This window comes from Lates calcarifer, linkage group LG6 (assembly GCF_001640805.2).
Source record: "Lates calcarifer isolate ASB-BC8 linkage group LG6, TLL_Latcal_v3, whole genome shotgun sequence".
Classification (NCBI taxonomy): domain Eukaryota; kingdom Metazoa; phylum Chordata; class Actinopteri; family Centropomidae; genus Lates; species Lates calcarifer.
In genome coordinates this window covers 5,656,778-5,669,709 of record NC_066838.1, presented here as the reverse complement: position 1 = coordinate 5,669,709, position 12,932 = coordinate 5,656,778, and the positions used below count along the sequence as shown (strand labels likewise).

Sequence of the window (12,932 nt, the reverse complement as noted above, 5' to 3'; positions counted from 1 at the left end):
TCACGTCGTCTCATTTCTTAATTTTCTGAGGAAATACCTTATTCCTTATTTCCCTAAACCTATCCTGGTTTGAATTATTCAGCCTCACATTTCAGAGTTCTGAAAACATACAACTGAAAATCTTTGTTGGACTGAGTATTGAAAAGCTGGCATCAAATGTCTTGACAGATCTTTTTACTTAATCCTCAAAGTTTTGCCATTTGACTACTGTAACTGTTAAAAATACACCACTGAGCCACACAGTTGCAGTGGCTAACAGTTTTCTGGACATATTCATTACAATAAACATGGGCAGTGCAGTTTATTTTGAGTAAATCCCATGTACACGGTGAATGTCAACATTAACACCAAGCCTCACCAAATCTCTATTAGTCACCATTCACTACTGTTGGAGTCACAGGACACTGTTTTGATTATAGTCTCCTAAATACACATATTTTGTACGTGAAATCCTTGCTGGGTACAGGGGAGGTGGTACCGGGAATAAGGGGTTAACTAATTTGTATTTTGGGGACCTAGAAATAAATTACACTTTAAATACTTTTAAAATTACCAGGTATGTGTTAAATAATTACAGGCAAGCCACAGAATTAGCCTAAATGTCCTTTCACCATATTCATGCTGTAAAACAGGATCCAAACTGTGTGGCACTTTCACTAAGTAAAAGAAAAAAGGTCTTTTATATAAGTTAATATACCATTTGATACACTGACTTTCACTGTGAACACAGGGCAAACTATAATAGCAACAGAAAATTCCTCACTTCCCTTCAGTATTAATTAGCAAAACTAATTTCACTGTAATATCAAATCTGTTACCCTGTTTCCCCCATTTTTCTTGCCTTATTATCCAGTAATGATATTACTGCACTATAATTAAGCAATAAGCACTCAGTAATTTAGAGAGTACAGTGTTGCTCTCAAACACAAAGTTGCCACCTCTTTATTCCCCAACCTTTTGTCTTCTTCCCCTGCACTCATTACTGAGTACTTATCATACCTGTCTGTATGCAGGTACCCTGTAAGTATTTATCGACACCTTGTATTTACTAATTAATTATGCTGTAATTTTTGGGCTCTAAAGTGTAACTGAGTCATGTTTGCTAAAAACTATGGTGCCCAGATGTTTTAGAAAGTAATTTTGTCTTTTCAAAAAAACAACAAAAACTTAAATATATACTGTATGTGACCCATTTTCAAATATTTGTGTCTTCAGTAGGAACCAAAGTGCTTGAGGCTCAAGAGGCACAGAGTCAGAAAGCACTGAGAGATTGACTAACACAATATTGGTTTTGGTCTTTTGGAATTAAAACAATATACAATAAAGCCAGACTCATCTAGTGAGACCTCCACTATAGGTGTAGCTGTGCAATGATGGAGGAACTCTGCCCCATAAGGGGATTCCTTCACTAACCTTTGAGTTATCCTGGCACCCACATCACAGCAGCTGTGCTGTCAGCAGAAGATGGACAAGGTTGTGTTACTACAGAGAAATCGAGGGGCTCATGACAGGGACACTGGCCAATCTATCATTGTACATGTTATCACTTGGAGCCCTATGTTGTTCAAGAGATGTGCAAATGAAGGAAACAGGAAGCCCCCCTCCATTATCGCATCACCTCACAGCCCAGTGCCTCCACACCTCATTGCTCCATAATGAATGTATGAGCCTTCTAGTGTGGGGAAACAAGATCGCCACGTGTTTTGTATTTAGCCGGTCTGACTTAACTCTGGCGAGCGTGGCGAAGCACCTCTTTATCTTGTCCTGTGCTGTTGCTATTTATCCTGCTGCCAGTGCTGACAATAGCACCATTAGTCATCAGCAGAAATGGGAGGTGGGTTGGTGGGGGATGGGGGGCTTTGGCACCACCTATTACACACAGGCAACTGCCTAATATTGTTTCTCCTTAATGCACATGGCCAGACACACACAGCAGGGGCCAGAAGCTAAACCACAGCTGACATAGAACTGAACAAACACCCCTTAGATATAAACGTGTAGTGACTCTTCAGGAGGCTCCAAGTGAAATCTAAGCTTGTTGTTTCTTTCGCCTTTTCACATCTCTATATCAACGATGAAAATGACCAAAGATTTCCTGTTGTTTCATATACAATTTATTTCATTTGATAAAGGCATACACTTAGTGTGAGACCAAACATTCTAGAAGAAATGTACATTTTCCCTCTTTTTTTTCATCAGTGATCTCTTCTTTACAAAACATCAAATCAAAGTTACTGGTTGAAAAAACAATCCCACTGATGACTCCTCCCAGTCTCCATGGACTGCCCACAACAAACACAAGCACTGTTGTTCCTCTGATGGAGACTACTGTAGAAAAGTAAAGCCCCTTGTGGCCTTGAGACACAGACCATATTTTGAGGCAGTACAAACAGCCAATTTCAGTGTTTCACAAACAACATTTTCCTCTTACTCCTCACCCTCACAGATCAAGGTTTTATCCAGGATGTTTATCCACACTCCCTGTGTCTTATTTGATCCCCTCAGAGTGAAGTGTTTGTCCCTCATACTGTATGCTTGCCATAACCTATACAGACAAGGCCAGTGCTTCACACAAGCATCTAAGCAAAGAGATTATCATTGAGTTACAAAAATGGCAGAAGTAAAATGGCCTCCCAAACCTTTTCAGACCAAGTCCCAAACTGCATGAAATAAATCCCATGTTCAGGCTCATTAAACTATGGTAACACTCATGTTTGCAGCCCTGCAGGCCAGTACAGTAGTTTAAGAAACACTGCTGAAGTACTAAGATACATTAGGGAAACCCCTTTCTGAGCAGCTATGAAGAGAATGTGTCATTCATCTGTCTGTACAGCACTTTTGGAGAGCAGTAAAGCAACAGAAAACTGCTTAAAAAATCTATTTGACAAGACTTCTAAAGTAGAAAAAAAGAGATTCAGAACAGAATGGACATTTTTTTTTTAAATGAACAAAACTGATAAATGACAAAAAATATCTTTAACTAACACACTGTGTATGGTTGGTTGAAAAAGTCTTTAAGAAAATTACTGAACATGCACTCACTTTATTTCATATTATACAGTCATATATACAGAGTGGATTAGAGGCTTGTAGTGGAGAGGATTGAGGCTTTTTTTTAATGATTGATGAGCACTGGGCCAGAGCACTGGAATAAGGGAACTAAGCTGGGATAGGAATACAGCACTGCTCTTCCCAAAAAATTATCTTGCACCAAGCTCGTATTTCTTCTTTTCATTGGTAGTCCAGATTCAGAGGCACACCAAATCAGATTTTTAATTTAGTGGCTCAGATTTGATCTTTTCGTGGCTTTCCAAACAGGTGGTGTCCACATGGAACAATTCGATTGATTTCTCTCAGCCTGAACAGCCACGAATGGATCGAACCTGTAGCTCAAGGGGTGAATAAAAATCACACTTTCTGTTGCGGTGTTGTTCATAAACTCTAAAGCGCTGTGGGGAAAACACAGCCTGTGATGTGCTTTGTTTGAATTGCGTACAAATGTGGTTGTAGAAATCCCACGCTTTCCACACTGCTGCTGTATTTACTCCAACTGAAACGAAATGAGGATGTATCTGTCCTTGATGAGCACTGCAGCTCTAGGACTTTGATGAATTCCTGCTGAAAGGAAGCATGTTTCTTTCTTCCTGTCAGTAAACACGGAATTACTTGCTGAATTTTGGTTGTATACAAGTTTTGCACCGTATTCATGTCCATTATTTGAATGCACAAAAAGATGTAATGAAGCTTGTGCTCTAGGTAAAAAGCTAAGGACACGATTTCCAAGGAAAGAATTACTGACTGTTGAGTTTCATTCAGTGCACTCTCAGAATAAAAGGAACATTTTCTTTTACTGGGGATAGACCCAGTTTCAAAAGGTATAACTTTATACTTTTTTCTGAGGGTGTATCAAATGACAAGAGTAAGGCAGTGGAAGAAGTATGAGCGTCAAAGCAGGGATGTCATTTTACAGTATCTAACATAAGAGTGGAACAGAGCATGGGTTAATAGTGGGACAAGAGTCTTTTTTTTTGTTGGTGCTGAGACCAGAAACAGTGGAGCTGCCTAGATCTACACATCAGCCCCCCCCCCCCCCCCCCCCCTTGCTGAATGTCGTGAAGCCAGGCTTTACAGACAGTGAGCAGTCCAACCCAGACTCGTGCACAGCAAAAAAAAAAGCTACATTCCCTGCACAGTTTATAGCACTGTGCTCTGAATAAGCCATACTGTACATTTCTAGGGGTTCTGGATTTGTGCACAGGCCTGCACTGTGTGGGAAGAGTAGCTTTTTATGCTGTGACACACATCATGTTATGCAATCCTCATGTAATCTATCACTCAGGTGTCACGAGCCAACATCTACAGCGCACAGCTCGGCTCATTGGTGCAGTCATTGTGGCTGTGGTTACTGTCCACGTCCCTCTTCCTCAGCTCTCTGCCGGCCTTCTGCTGCTGACTGCTGCCGCTGTGGCTGTGGCCGTGGTGAGCCGGCGATGAAGACCTCTTGCCGTGCTCCTGGTGGTGGCCGTGGTTCTGGTGGTGGTCGTGAGCGTGCTCTCTGGTGCTACCGTGAGAATCCACGTCGTCCCCGTCAACGAACCCCACTTCTCTCTTGGTGTCGTCCAAGGCCTCGAAGTTGTTGTGGTTGGTGTCGATGATGTCGCTCTCTGGCACCACCTGCAGATAGGCCCTGACACGGTGGTGGCGGGCACCTGCGTCATCGCTGAAGTCAATGACGCGGCATTCATAGGTGCCCTCATCGGACGGCTTGACTCGGGAGAGGCGCAGTTTATGGGAGATGTTGCTTCCAACAACTTTCACAACCTGGTAAAGACAAAAGAAGAGGGTATGGTGAGATGGTAAAAGAAATCATACTCTCACTATAAGCTTGTGTGATAAAGGCAATGGTTAGTCTAATGCTAAAATGTAGTAGCAGTATAAATGCTGTGAAGTTGACTAAAGTGAACTACATCTTACCACTGGTTACACAGCAATATCTTTCAAAAAGAAATTTGCCACAATAAGCTACAGGTCACACCACACCAAGAAAATTCATCGGGAAGACGACTGTGCCTTTTCCTCTTTTAAAAAACAATGTGCTCCCATTTGAAGCAAACACCTTCAAACTTTACATTATTAGTACTCTTACTATTACATACTAATGTGTATATGAAAGTATACTGAAAGTATACATATATAACATGTACACATAAGAATAATGAAAAAAAAACTTCACTGATGGTATCATTAGGCAGTTTGTCTTTCTTTTTCTCTCTTTCTCTCTGTCTCTCCCTGCATTTCTTCCTGTCTGCACATCAGTTTGTCTTTGCCAGTCTGACATCCATCATAGCCTTTACCTTTTATTGTATATGTAGCTGAGGATGAGACTTAAAATTGAAATACTTGCAGAACCACTGCTGATGCACAAAATACAAACTAAAAAAAAAAAAAAAAAATTTCCTCTGTAACACACTCACACTTATTGGTACTATCTCACAGATGCTCAGTCAGTTGAACTGTCTGGCAATGAAACGGGGTGAGTGGTAATGAGAGCAAAAACCGTAATTGCTGAGTCAGTCATGCATCTACCAGCTACAACATACACACTCGCACTGACTGTGGACATAGTTGGGCATATCAGGACTCACATTACTGACTTTATTACTTATAATTATTGTATAGAATGAAAAACAACTTATAGATGCATATTACTTGTAGTTGCCACTGTTTGGTTTGCTCTTAATCTATTTTTTGTGCCTAAACCCTAACCCATTTATTACAATATTATGTCTTGTTTGTTTAATCTGAACAAAACAAAGTGTAAAAGTGGTTGTTGTTTAGGTGCCAGACTAATTCTCAGCCAGGAACAGTGACTTTCTTACTGTCTGTCTTTTTGTTAGGTGAGGTTGCCAAGCAACCAATGAAAAATAAATCACTACTCCCAACTAATAAACAGTTTTGCACATAATATCTGGTAAAACCACAACAGCTGTTTTCCCTAGTCTCCAGTTTTCATGCTAAGCTAAGCTAACCATCTCCTGGACCAACATACTGTCAGTGTGTCAGGTTTTGCCAAAAGGCTCGTTTTCACTTGCAGTACCTGGGCAGGTTGATGTTGCACATTAGAAGAAACAAACAAGAGAAAGGCAGGAAAAACAACATCTGAGCACAGACCACACCACACACCACACACACACACACACACACACACAAGAGCAGTCAATCTTCTCAGCTTACTCTCTACAAAAAAGCAAATAAGCTAATTTCCCAAAATGTTAAAACTATTCCTGTAACGGTGTAAGCATCATTCTTGAATGTAAAGCACAGGATATCTCTGCAACTGCCAGTTACCACCCACAGAACAATTTTACACTGATTATCTGTTTGAATACATATAAAAGGTTTATGGTTGCCTATCATAAATTAGGCTCATTTGTTGCTGTTCTTAAAAGGGAAAATAGCTCAGCATATGCAGATAGATGGATACTCTACATGAAGGGATAACAAGAAAGAATGAAAGCTACAGCATAGACGTGATGCTGAAATCACTTCAGTAGTGTGGCCTGGATACACTCCACAGCCGTGCCTCCTCTCAGCTGATCACTCACACAAACTCAGACAAAGGTGCTGCTTAACAAATTCTATTTGTGGCCTTGAAAGTATGAAAAGACTACATCTTGAAGGTAAAAGCTTTGCAAGTTCACAGAGCAACAGGGACATCATGAGATGTGACGCACTGAGATATAAATACGACTTTGTTTATCACCCACCTTCCTCCCTATGACACCAGCAGACGTTGGACTGTGTGTGTATGTGTGCGGCAGACAGTCCCTGCATGCATGCGTGCGTGACTGTAAAAGCTTAACACTTGCCGCTCTGTATTAATCAGTTTGTGTCGGCATATGTGTGAGTATCTACCGTGTTTTTGTTTGACCATATGGATGTGGGCCAACATCCATTATATACAGAAAGCTCATAATGATTTTCCAGCTGTACAGCCTGCAGTATTCAGCTCCACCCACACAAACACACACACATGCAGACACACACACTCAGTCACCCAAGCCACAGCTGGTGCTTTCATTACAGCGAATCAGCAGTAGCTAGCCTGGTGGGAGAAAGGAGAGAGGCTTCGTGCTTTTTTGGTGTGTGTGTGTCTCCTCACACACAAAGACCAATGAAAATGTATCTTTATCTTTACAAATCTAAATTTTTAACTTTATATTCACCTCTTATACACATATTTATTTACTTCTTTTACACAAAATGCTTTAAAGAGCAAAGATTGTATGATTAGGCAGTAGAATTTGTTGCTCATTTTTGTAATTGTGAAGTTAGCAGAGAGAGATTTAGCAGGAGGTATAGGTTGGAGTGGAGATACTATGCAGTAGTTTCGACATTTCTGCAGTTAATTAGAAGGAAAAAGTCCAAATTTTGAGTCACTATATGGCTGTGCTGTCTTCCTGAGGAAAAAGGCCCTCCTGTTGTGGGAAACTGTTCGCCTGGATGAGTTACTAAAAGTCTCTATGGATACCAGAGGAGATATAAAAAGTTCTGCTGACTTCCCAGCCTGTCCCCCTCACTGTTTATTATTGGGATTTGGTGTTGCAGTCATAAAGATGCAGGGGCGTTTATGAGAATCTGAAGATGATGCACTGCGGGCCGTGGCCCCTGGAGGAGGACACTTAGCCACCCACAGGCACCAGCGCTGTCTGCTCTTTGGTTGATTCTACAAACCCATCACAGATGAAGTGAACGTGTTGATGTGTCTGTCGTTTGGAGCATTCACTGCACTGAGAGTGAAAATCACATCCTTGTGTGTAATATGGCATGAATGCAACATCTGCGGATCATCCGGAACAAGAACTTTAAATGTAATCATGGGAGTTTTGTGCCTCATTTCATCATATAACACCAAAGCAAACACAAGGCTTCTCTGAGATAATGACAGCGGATAGTGGTTAACTCACACTTATCTTTGTAGCATCTTTTGGCATCTCCTCCTCAGGTGCCACCTAGGAAAAAAAACAAAACAAATCAAATGAGAAAAAAAGATTTAATTCAATCCTTTCAATAAATCATAATTTAAGTTACAGTTTGATTGGGGTTATGAGATGGAAATGTATCTATGTGTGTTCTTACATGAGTGCTTATCATTAGATATTCCAGGTAGGTGATATTTGCAATAAATAAGAAAGTACTGGATTAATTGTCCAGGATTCTCCCATGTTCTGTTTTTAAGTGGCTCTAGATATTCTGTATTTCTTTATCTTTTCTATGTTATAGCTGAATTAATTAATATTTTTTAGATAAACACTGGATCAAATGGCTGTATAATGAGACAAAGGTCACCTTGAATGCATGGATTACCCAGCTCTGCATCTGTACGTAGCCTTTTGGCTTGTCTTTTGTTTAATATACTTTTCTGTATATTTTGTATAGTGTGACCTGCTCACATCAACCCCTGTGTACAGCAGTCACCAAACAGTAAACAGACAAAGTTACCAAGTGGCTGGTGAACATAGTCAAACATCTAGCAGCTGATTTTTCTCTTTTCTGTTAAAATGATAAGTAATACCGGACTACCTTTGTCTAATGACAAGAAACTCTTAGTGAATGTAAATTCCCTGTTAGATATGAACACTGTAACCACATCAGACAGAAAAGCATTGTAATCCAGGGATAGGATGGCAGCTGTTTTTCAGTCTTCTCACGTTGCCAGTTTTCTGCCCCATAGTGGCCAAAAATGTATTAATGATGCTTTAAAGATATGAATCCAATCTCCAAGTAGATGCCTTTTAAATGATAACTGCTGATGGCTAAGAAACACAAGCAGTCCGGTAGTGTTAAAGGTTGTAAATAAGCTACATATTATTTTGAAGTAAAAACAAAAGTGAATGCACCGCAATGTTAGTAATAATCCCTCATCATCACAACGTGTGTAGTTAACTCTGATGGATATTTACAACTGACAATTTGGGTAATAATTTTAATAATCACCTTCACCACCATTTTCTTGCTATGTCATAAAAACCATAATATCCTTTAAATTTAAGACCCAAAAAAGCTGCTAGTTAATGGGGAGCCAGAGTTCCTGTTATGAACCTACTTCATTGGTTGTCCAGGGCTGTCTATCTGTCCAGTCCAGATGGTTCCGGATGTACCACCACTGGATCTCCAGGGAATACGAGGGCGTTCCTGCCCCTCTGAAGGAGCAGGCCATCTCCACATCCTGACCTCTCTGGGCGGTCATATCATGAGGCACCTCTGTGAACATGGCTGGACAGACACAGAATGAGACACAATTAACAAAATGCTGTTTAATGATGACTTTCAAGGCAGTTAGAAAATAAAGTCTTAACATGAGGCCCTTACCATGAGGTATTAAGTGAGATGATCTCTGAAATTGTTTAACTTTAGGCCACCAAGTATTGAAATGTACTTGAACCCATAAAAATAATTTTAGCAGCTCATTAACATAGGTGCAGATTACAGAAGGAGACATTTAGTGATAAATACCAAGTAATGAGTCATCAAACAGTTAAATCATTTTTCATGCAAAAGCATAATTTACTTCAGCAATGACTGATTAATCAGACTGACTGTGTGTAATGACATGAATATTCCCTGAAATAATATTACAGCAGCCCCAACACTGAACAGCTTAATCAAAAAAGATGAGGTCTTTCCTGGTTACATTTTTAAGATGCTCAGTTACATTATAATTGTCTGTGATGAAACTGATGAAAGTGAAGAAGTGGAGTGTGTGAGTATTTGTAAAAGAGAGTGAGGCAGAGAAGAAGCATGCGCTGTCAAGTGTGCTGACTTTGAGTAAAGTTAAATGTAAAATTAAAGAAAATGAAAGTAAAATGTGTGTCACAATCACAATTTATAACTTCAAAATCCATATTACCCAAATTGCATAGAGCAGTCAAGTATGGTGTCTGATTTTTTTTCTCCTGTTTTTTCATCTAAAATGTGTGATTGATATGTGTGATGGAAACAGTTATGAGCTTAGTCTTGAATAGTAAGGCAGGGAACATCTGGAACATCACAAAACTACAGACATGTAATGTTTTGTTTCATTTTTTTAAACCTAGAAAATAATATTCAAATGCTGCAGGAATATAATTTTCAGGTTAGCTTGGTTCTGTCTTATGTTTTTTTTTTTCTTATGTGATTTTTCATTAGGGATTGTTTGACTTTTGGCAAATACACCTATTCACTTTGCTGCAGAATGTCATTTAGCTTACACATTTGTACAAGTTGTAGTTTCACAAATGGGTTATGCGCCAGAACTTTTGGATTTTTGGTTGGCTGACTTTTTGAAATTTTATGGACTGAGGCAGATTTGTGTTTCACAAAGCCAAATTCATACAACAAAAAGTAACAAATATATTTGTTTAGATACAAAGGTTGATTTTCAAGAGGATCAGTACAATTTCACAAGGCTGTAGTGTTGTGAAGATACCAAACATTAAATAAGACTAGCGGTGGGTTGAAAGTGTGAATAATCAATGCAAGACACTTCCAGCTGAATTTCGTCACCAGAAAATGCCAGTGGCAAAACTTGTATTCCCTTTTCCTTTGTCTTCTTCTGACATCACATTAACTGTGTAGCGCAGCATGCAGCTAATGTTAAACAGATTCTAGACAAAAAAATAGAAAATCCTCCTCTTCATTGCAGAGTCTTACTTCCTATCAGATTTGAACAGTGTGACATGTTAGATTCAGGTGCAGTAGGAGAAAATTTAAACCATTTGAACACTTGGGTTCACCAAACTGTACAGTTAGTTTGGTGGGAGTTTTACCTGGATTTTTTCTAAAAGGAAAATAAATAAGAACTGTTTACATAGAGAATAAAGTCTTCACTGAAATTTTATTTTAAAATTTTTTTACCTGCTCCGCCTTTGTTACGGTTAAGGTGATTTGTCGGAACTTGCACTGTAACTCCTTCATTATAAAACACATTCAAGCAATATTTACACCACATCAGGTTTCAGAGTGATGCAGTTGGAAAATTCGTACTTAACATGTTGATAAGGAGCATCCAAATGCACCATTAGTTTCTGCCTCCTCATTAGAGGAGAAAGCTCAGCTTGAGGTCCTGGATTTCATGTCTTTACAGGATCCAGTGTCTGAACTGGGACACATCTGCAGTGACATTTGCGCCAGAAACTGGACTGACAGCGGAACAGTCGTCAGACTTGGAAAGGCTCGGACTGGATGGTAAATGTCAGTTATCTTTTTGTGGGCACTGTTATCCAAATCGTATTACAGTACCATGAGTATAGTGAATTATTTGGAATCCCTAAATTTGGCAACTAGTAAATGACATGCTCTGATCAGTGAGCCCTGTGGGAACAAATCCTCTTACTTGCAAAACTTGTATTCCCTTTTCCCTTTTTATATCTTTCTGCAACATGACAGTCAGCTTTTCAGCCGGAGTTTTCTCATCCTCCACATCAAACCACAGACTCAAATTTAACAGTGAAAGTGAGCCTTTTCTTTAGAGTGGAGCTGGCAGGTCACCCAGAAGGCAACATTATATATATGTAATACAATATATATATATTTTTTCACACTTTGAGGGAGACTAATTTTAGCTAAACAAGTGGAAAAACTCTCAAGCCAGTTGCTTTAATTCTTGAGTATGAAAGTTTATTTTTGAACAAATTAAAAAGAAAAAGTCACCTTAAAGTCCACTTTCTGACTTTCAAGCATTCAACTGTATCTCACTTTTTGCAGTGCTATGGAAAGAGATGCCGTTGAAAGCTCCGCAGAAAAGCTAATAGCTGGACCTTGAGTCAAGATTTTTGGACAAAAATGCTTCTTTTATGTTTTGCCTAAAGCCACAGAAACATTTTACAACCTGACAGTAGCACAAGTAGAGAAGATTCATAAAATCAGAAAACTAATTGAGCAATATCTGCCCTAACATTAGCTAACATCAGCCATCAGTTTTTGGTGAGACCAGATCATTTGGAGCTGTAGGAGCAAAACTATAAAGACTTTTACTGCAGACAAATTAAAGTTCAAAGTTGAAGTTTACAGTTAAAGTCTTGTTTTAATATTAAACAATCAGCATCATTGACTTGGTTTCAAATGTCACTCATGATTTTAAATGGTTTCAACATTCAGTGGCTTCCAGAAAATGTTCTGACATCAACTCTTGTATTACAAGAAAACCAAAATCTATAATAATATAATCTCTTCTCTTGCCTGTAGCAAACTCTAATACAGACCAGAGGAAGAAATATAGTACATAAAGAATTCATTCACAAAAAACACTTATTAACATTTAAATGAATTATTAAAATGTAGATGGAAAATCAAATGCCAGTCCATTATTTCACACAGGACGACGAAACCTTCCCTACATCAGAGGTGACATTAACCATTATGTTTTATAACATGAAAGGCAATTACCAGTGCCATACATCATCTCATGAAAAATAATACAGAGTTAAACTTACTGTATTTTCCTCTTGTAATAAGGGAATTCCCCAGCCGGCAACTAGATCGGGCTGTGTTTTCCCTTTTGGGAAATCCTGTGTCACAGATGAAGAGTTCTGCTCCGCCACATGGTTTCCTGGTTCCTTAAATCTACTGTTTAATGTTACTGAAGTTTATCTGTCACTCTGAGCTGTCCCCTGACAGAAGAGTGACACTTCAGAGGTTTGTCTGTCTGTGTTTTTAATTAAGTGTCTGTACATAGATTTGTCTAGCCAAATCCAAGTCAAACCTGTGTCAACTAAGTGCCGATTTTCATTTGAGCTCATAGATTAACCTCAGCCGTTCAACCAGTGAGGCTGTGCTATGGATCTGTCTTTTATTACAAGAGCAGTACAAGCCTCAAGTCATACATCGCTCTTGTACATTGATCAAAACTGCTTGTATTTTTCATTTGTGAAACCCGAAACGCACCAGGTATC

General features: G+C 39.2%; 1 protein-coding gene across 1 annotated transcript in view; it reads right to left on the bottom strand.

Annotated features, from left to right (window-relative positions):
- Positions 1 to 2,091: 2,091 nt before the first annotated feature.
- LOC108882650 (V-set and transmembrane domain-containing protein 2-like protein) overlaps positions 2,092 to 12,932 on the bottom strand; it is a 44,521-nt gene continuing 33,680 nt past the window's right edge. The window contains exons 2-4 of the mRNA XM_018675294.2: positions 9,107 to 9,276; positions 7,968 to 8,012; positions 2,092 to 4,821 (exon numbers count right to left, since the gene is read on the bottom strand). Coding sequence (XP_018530810.1) covers positions 4,357 to 4,821; positions 7,968 to 8,012; positions 9,107 to 9,276 — 680 coding nt within the window. The 3' untranslated portion in view covers positions 2,092 to 4,356. The remainder of the gene's footprint in view (positions 4,822 to 7,967; positions 8,013 to 9,106; positions 9,277 to 12,932) is intronic.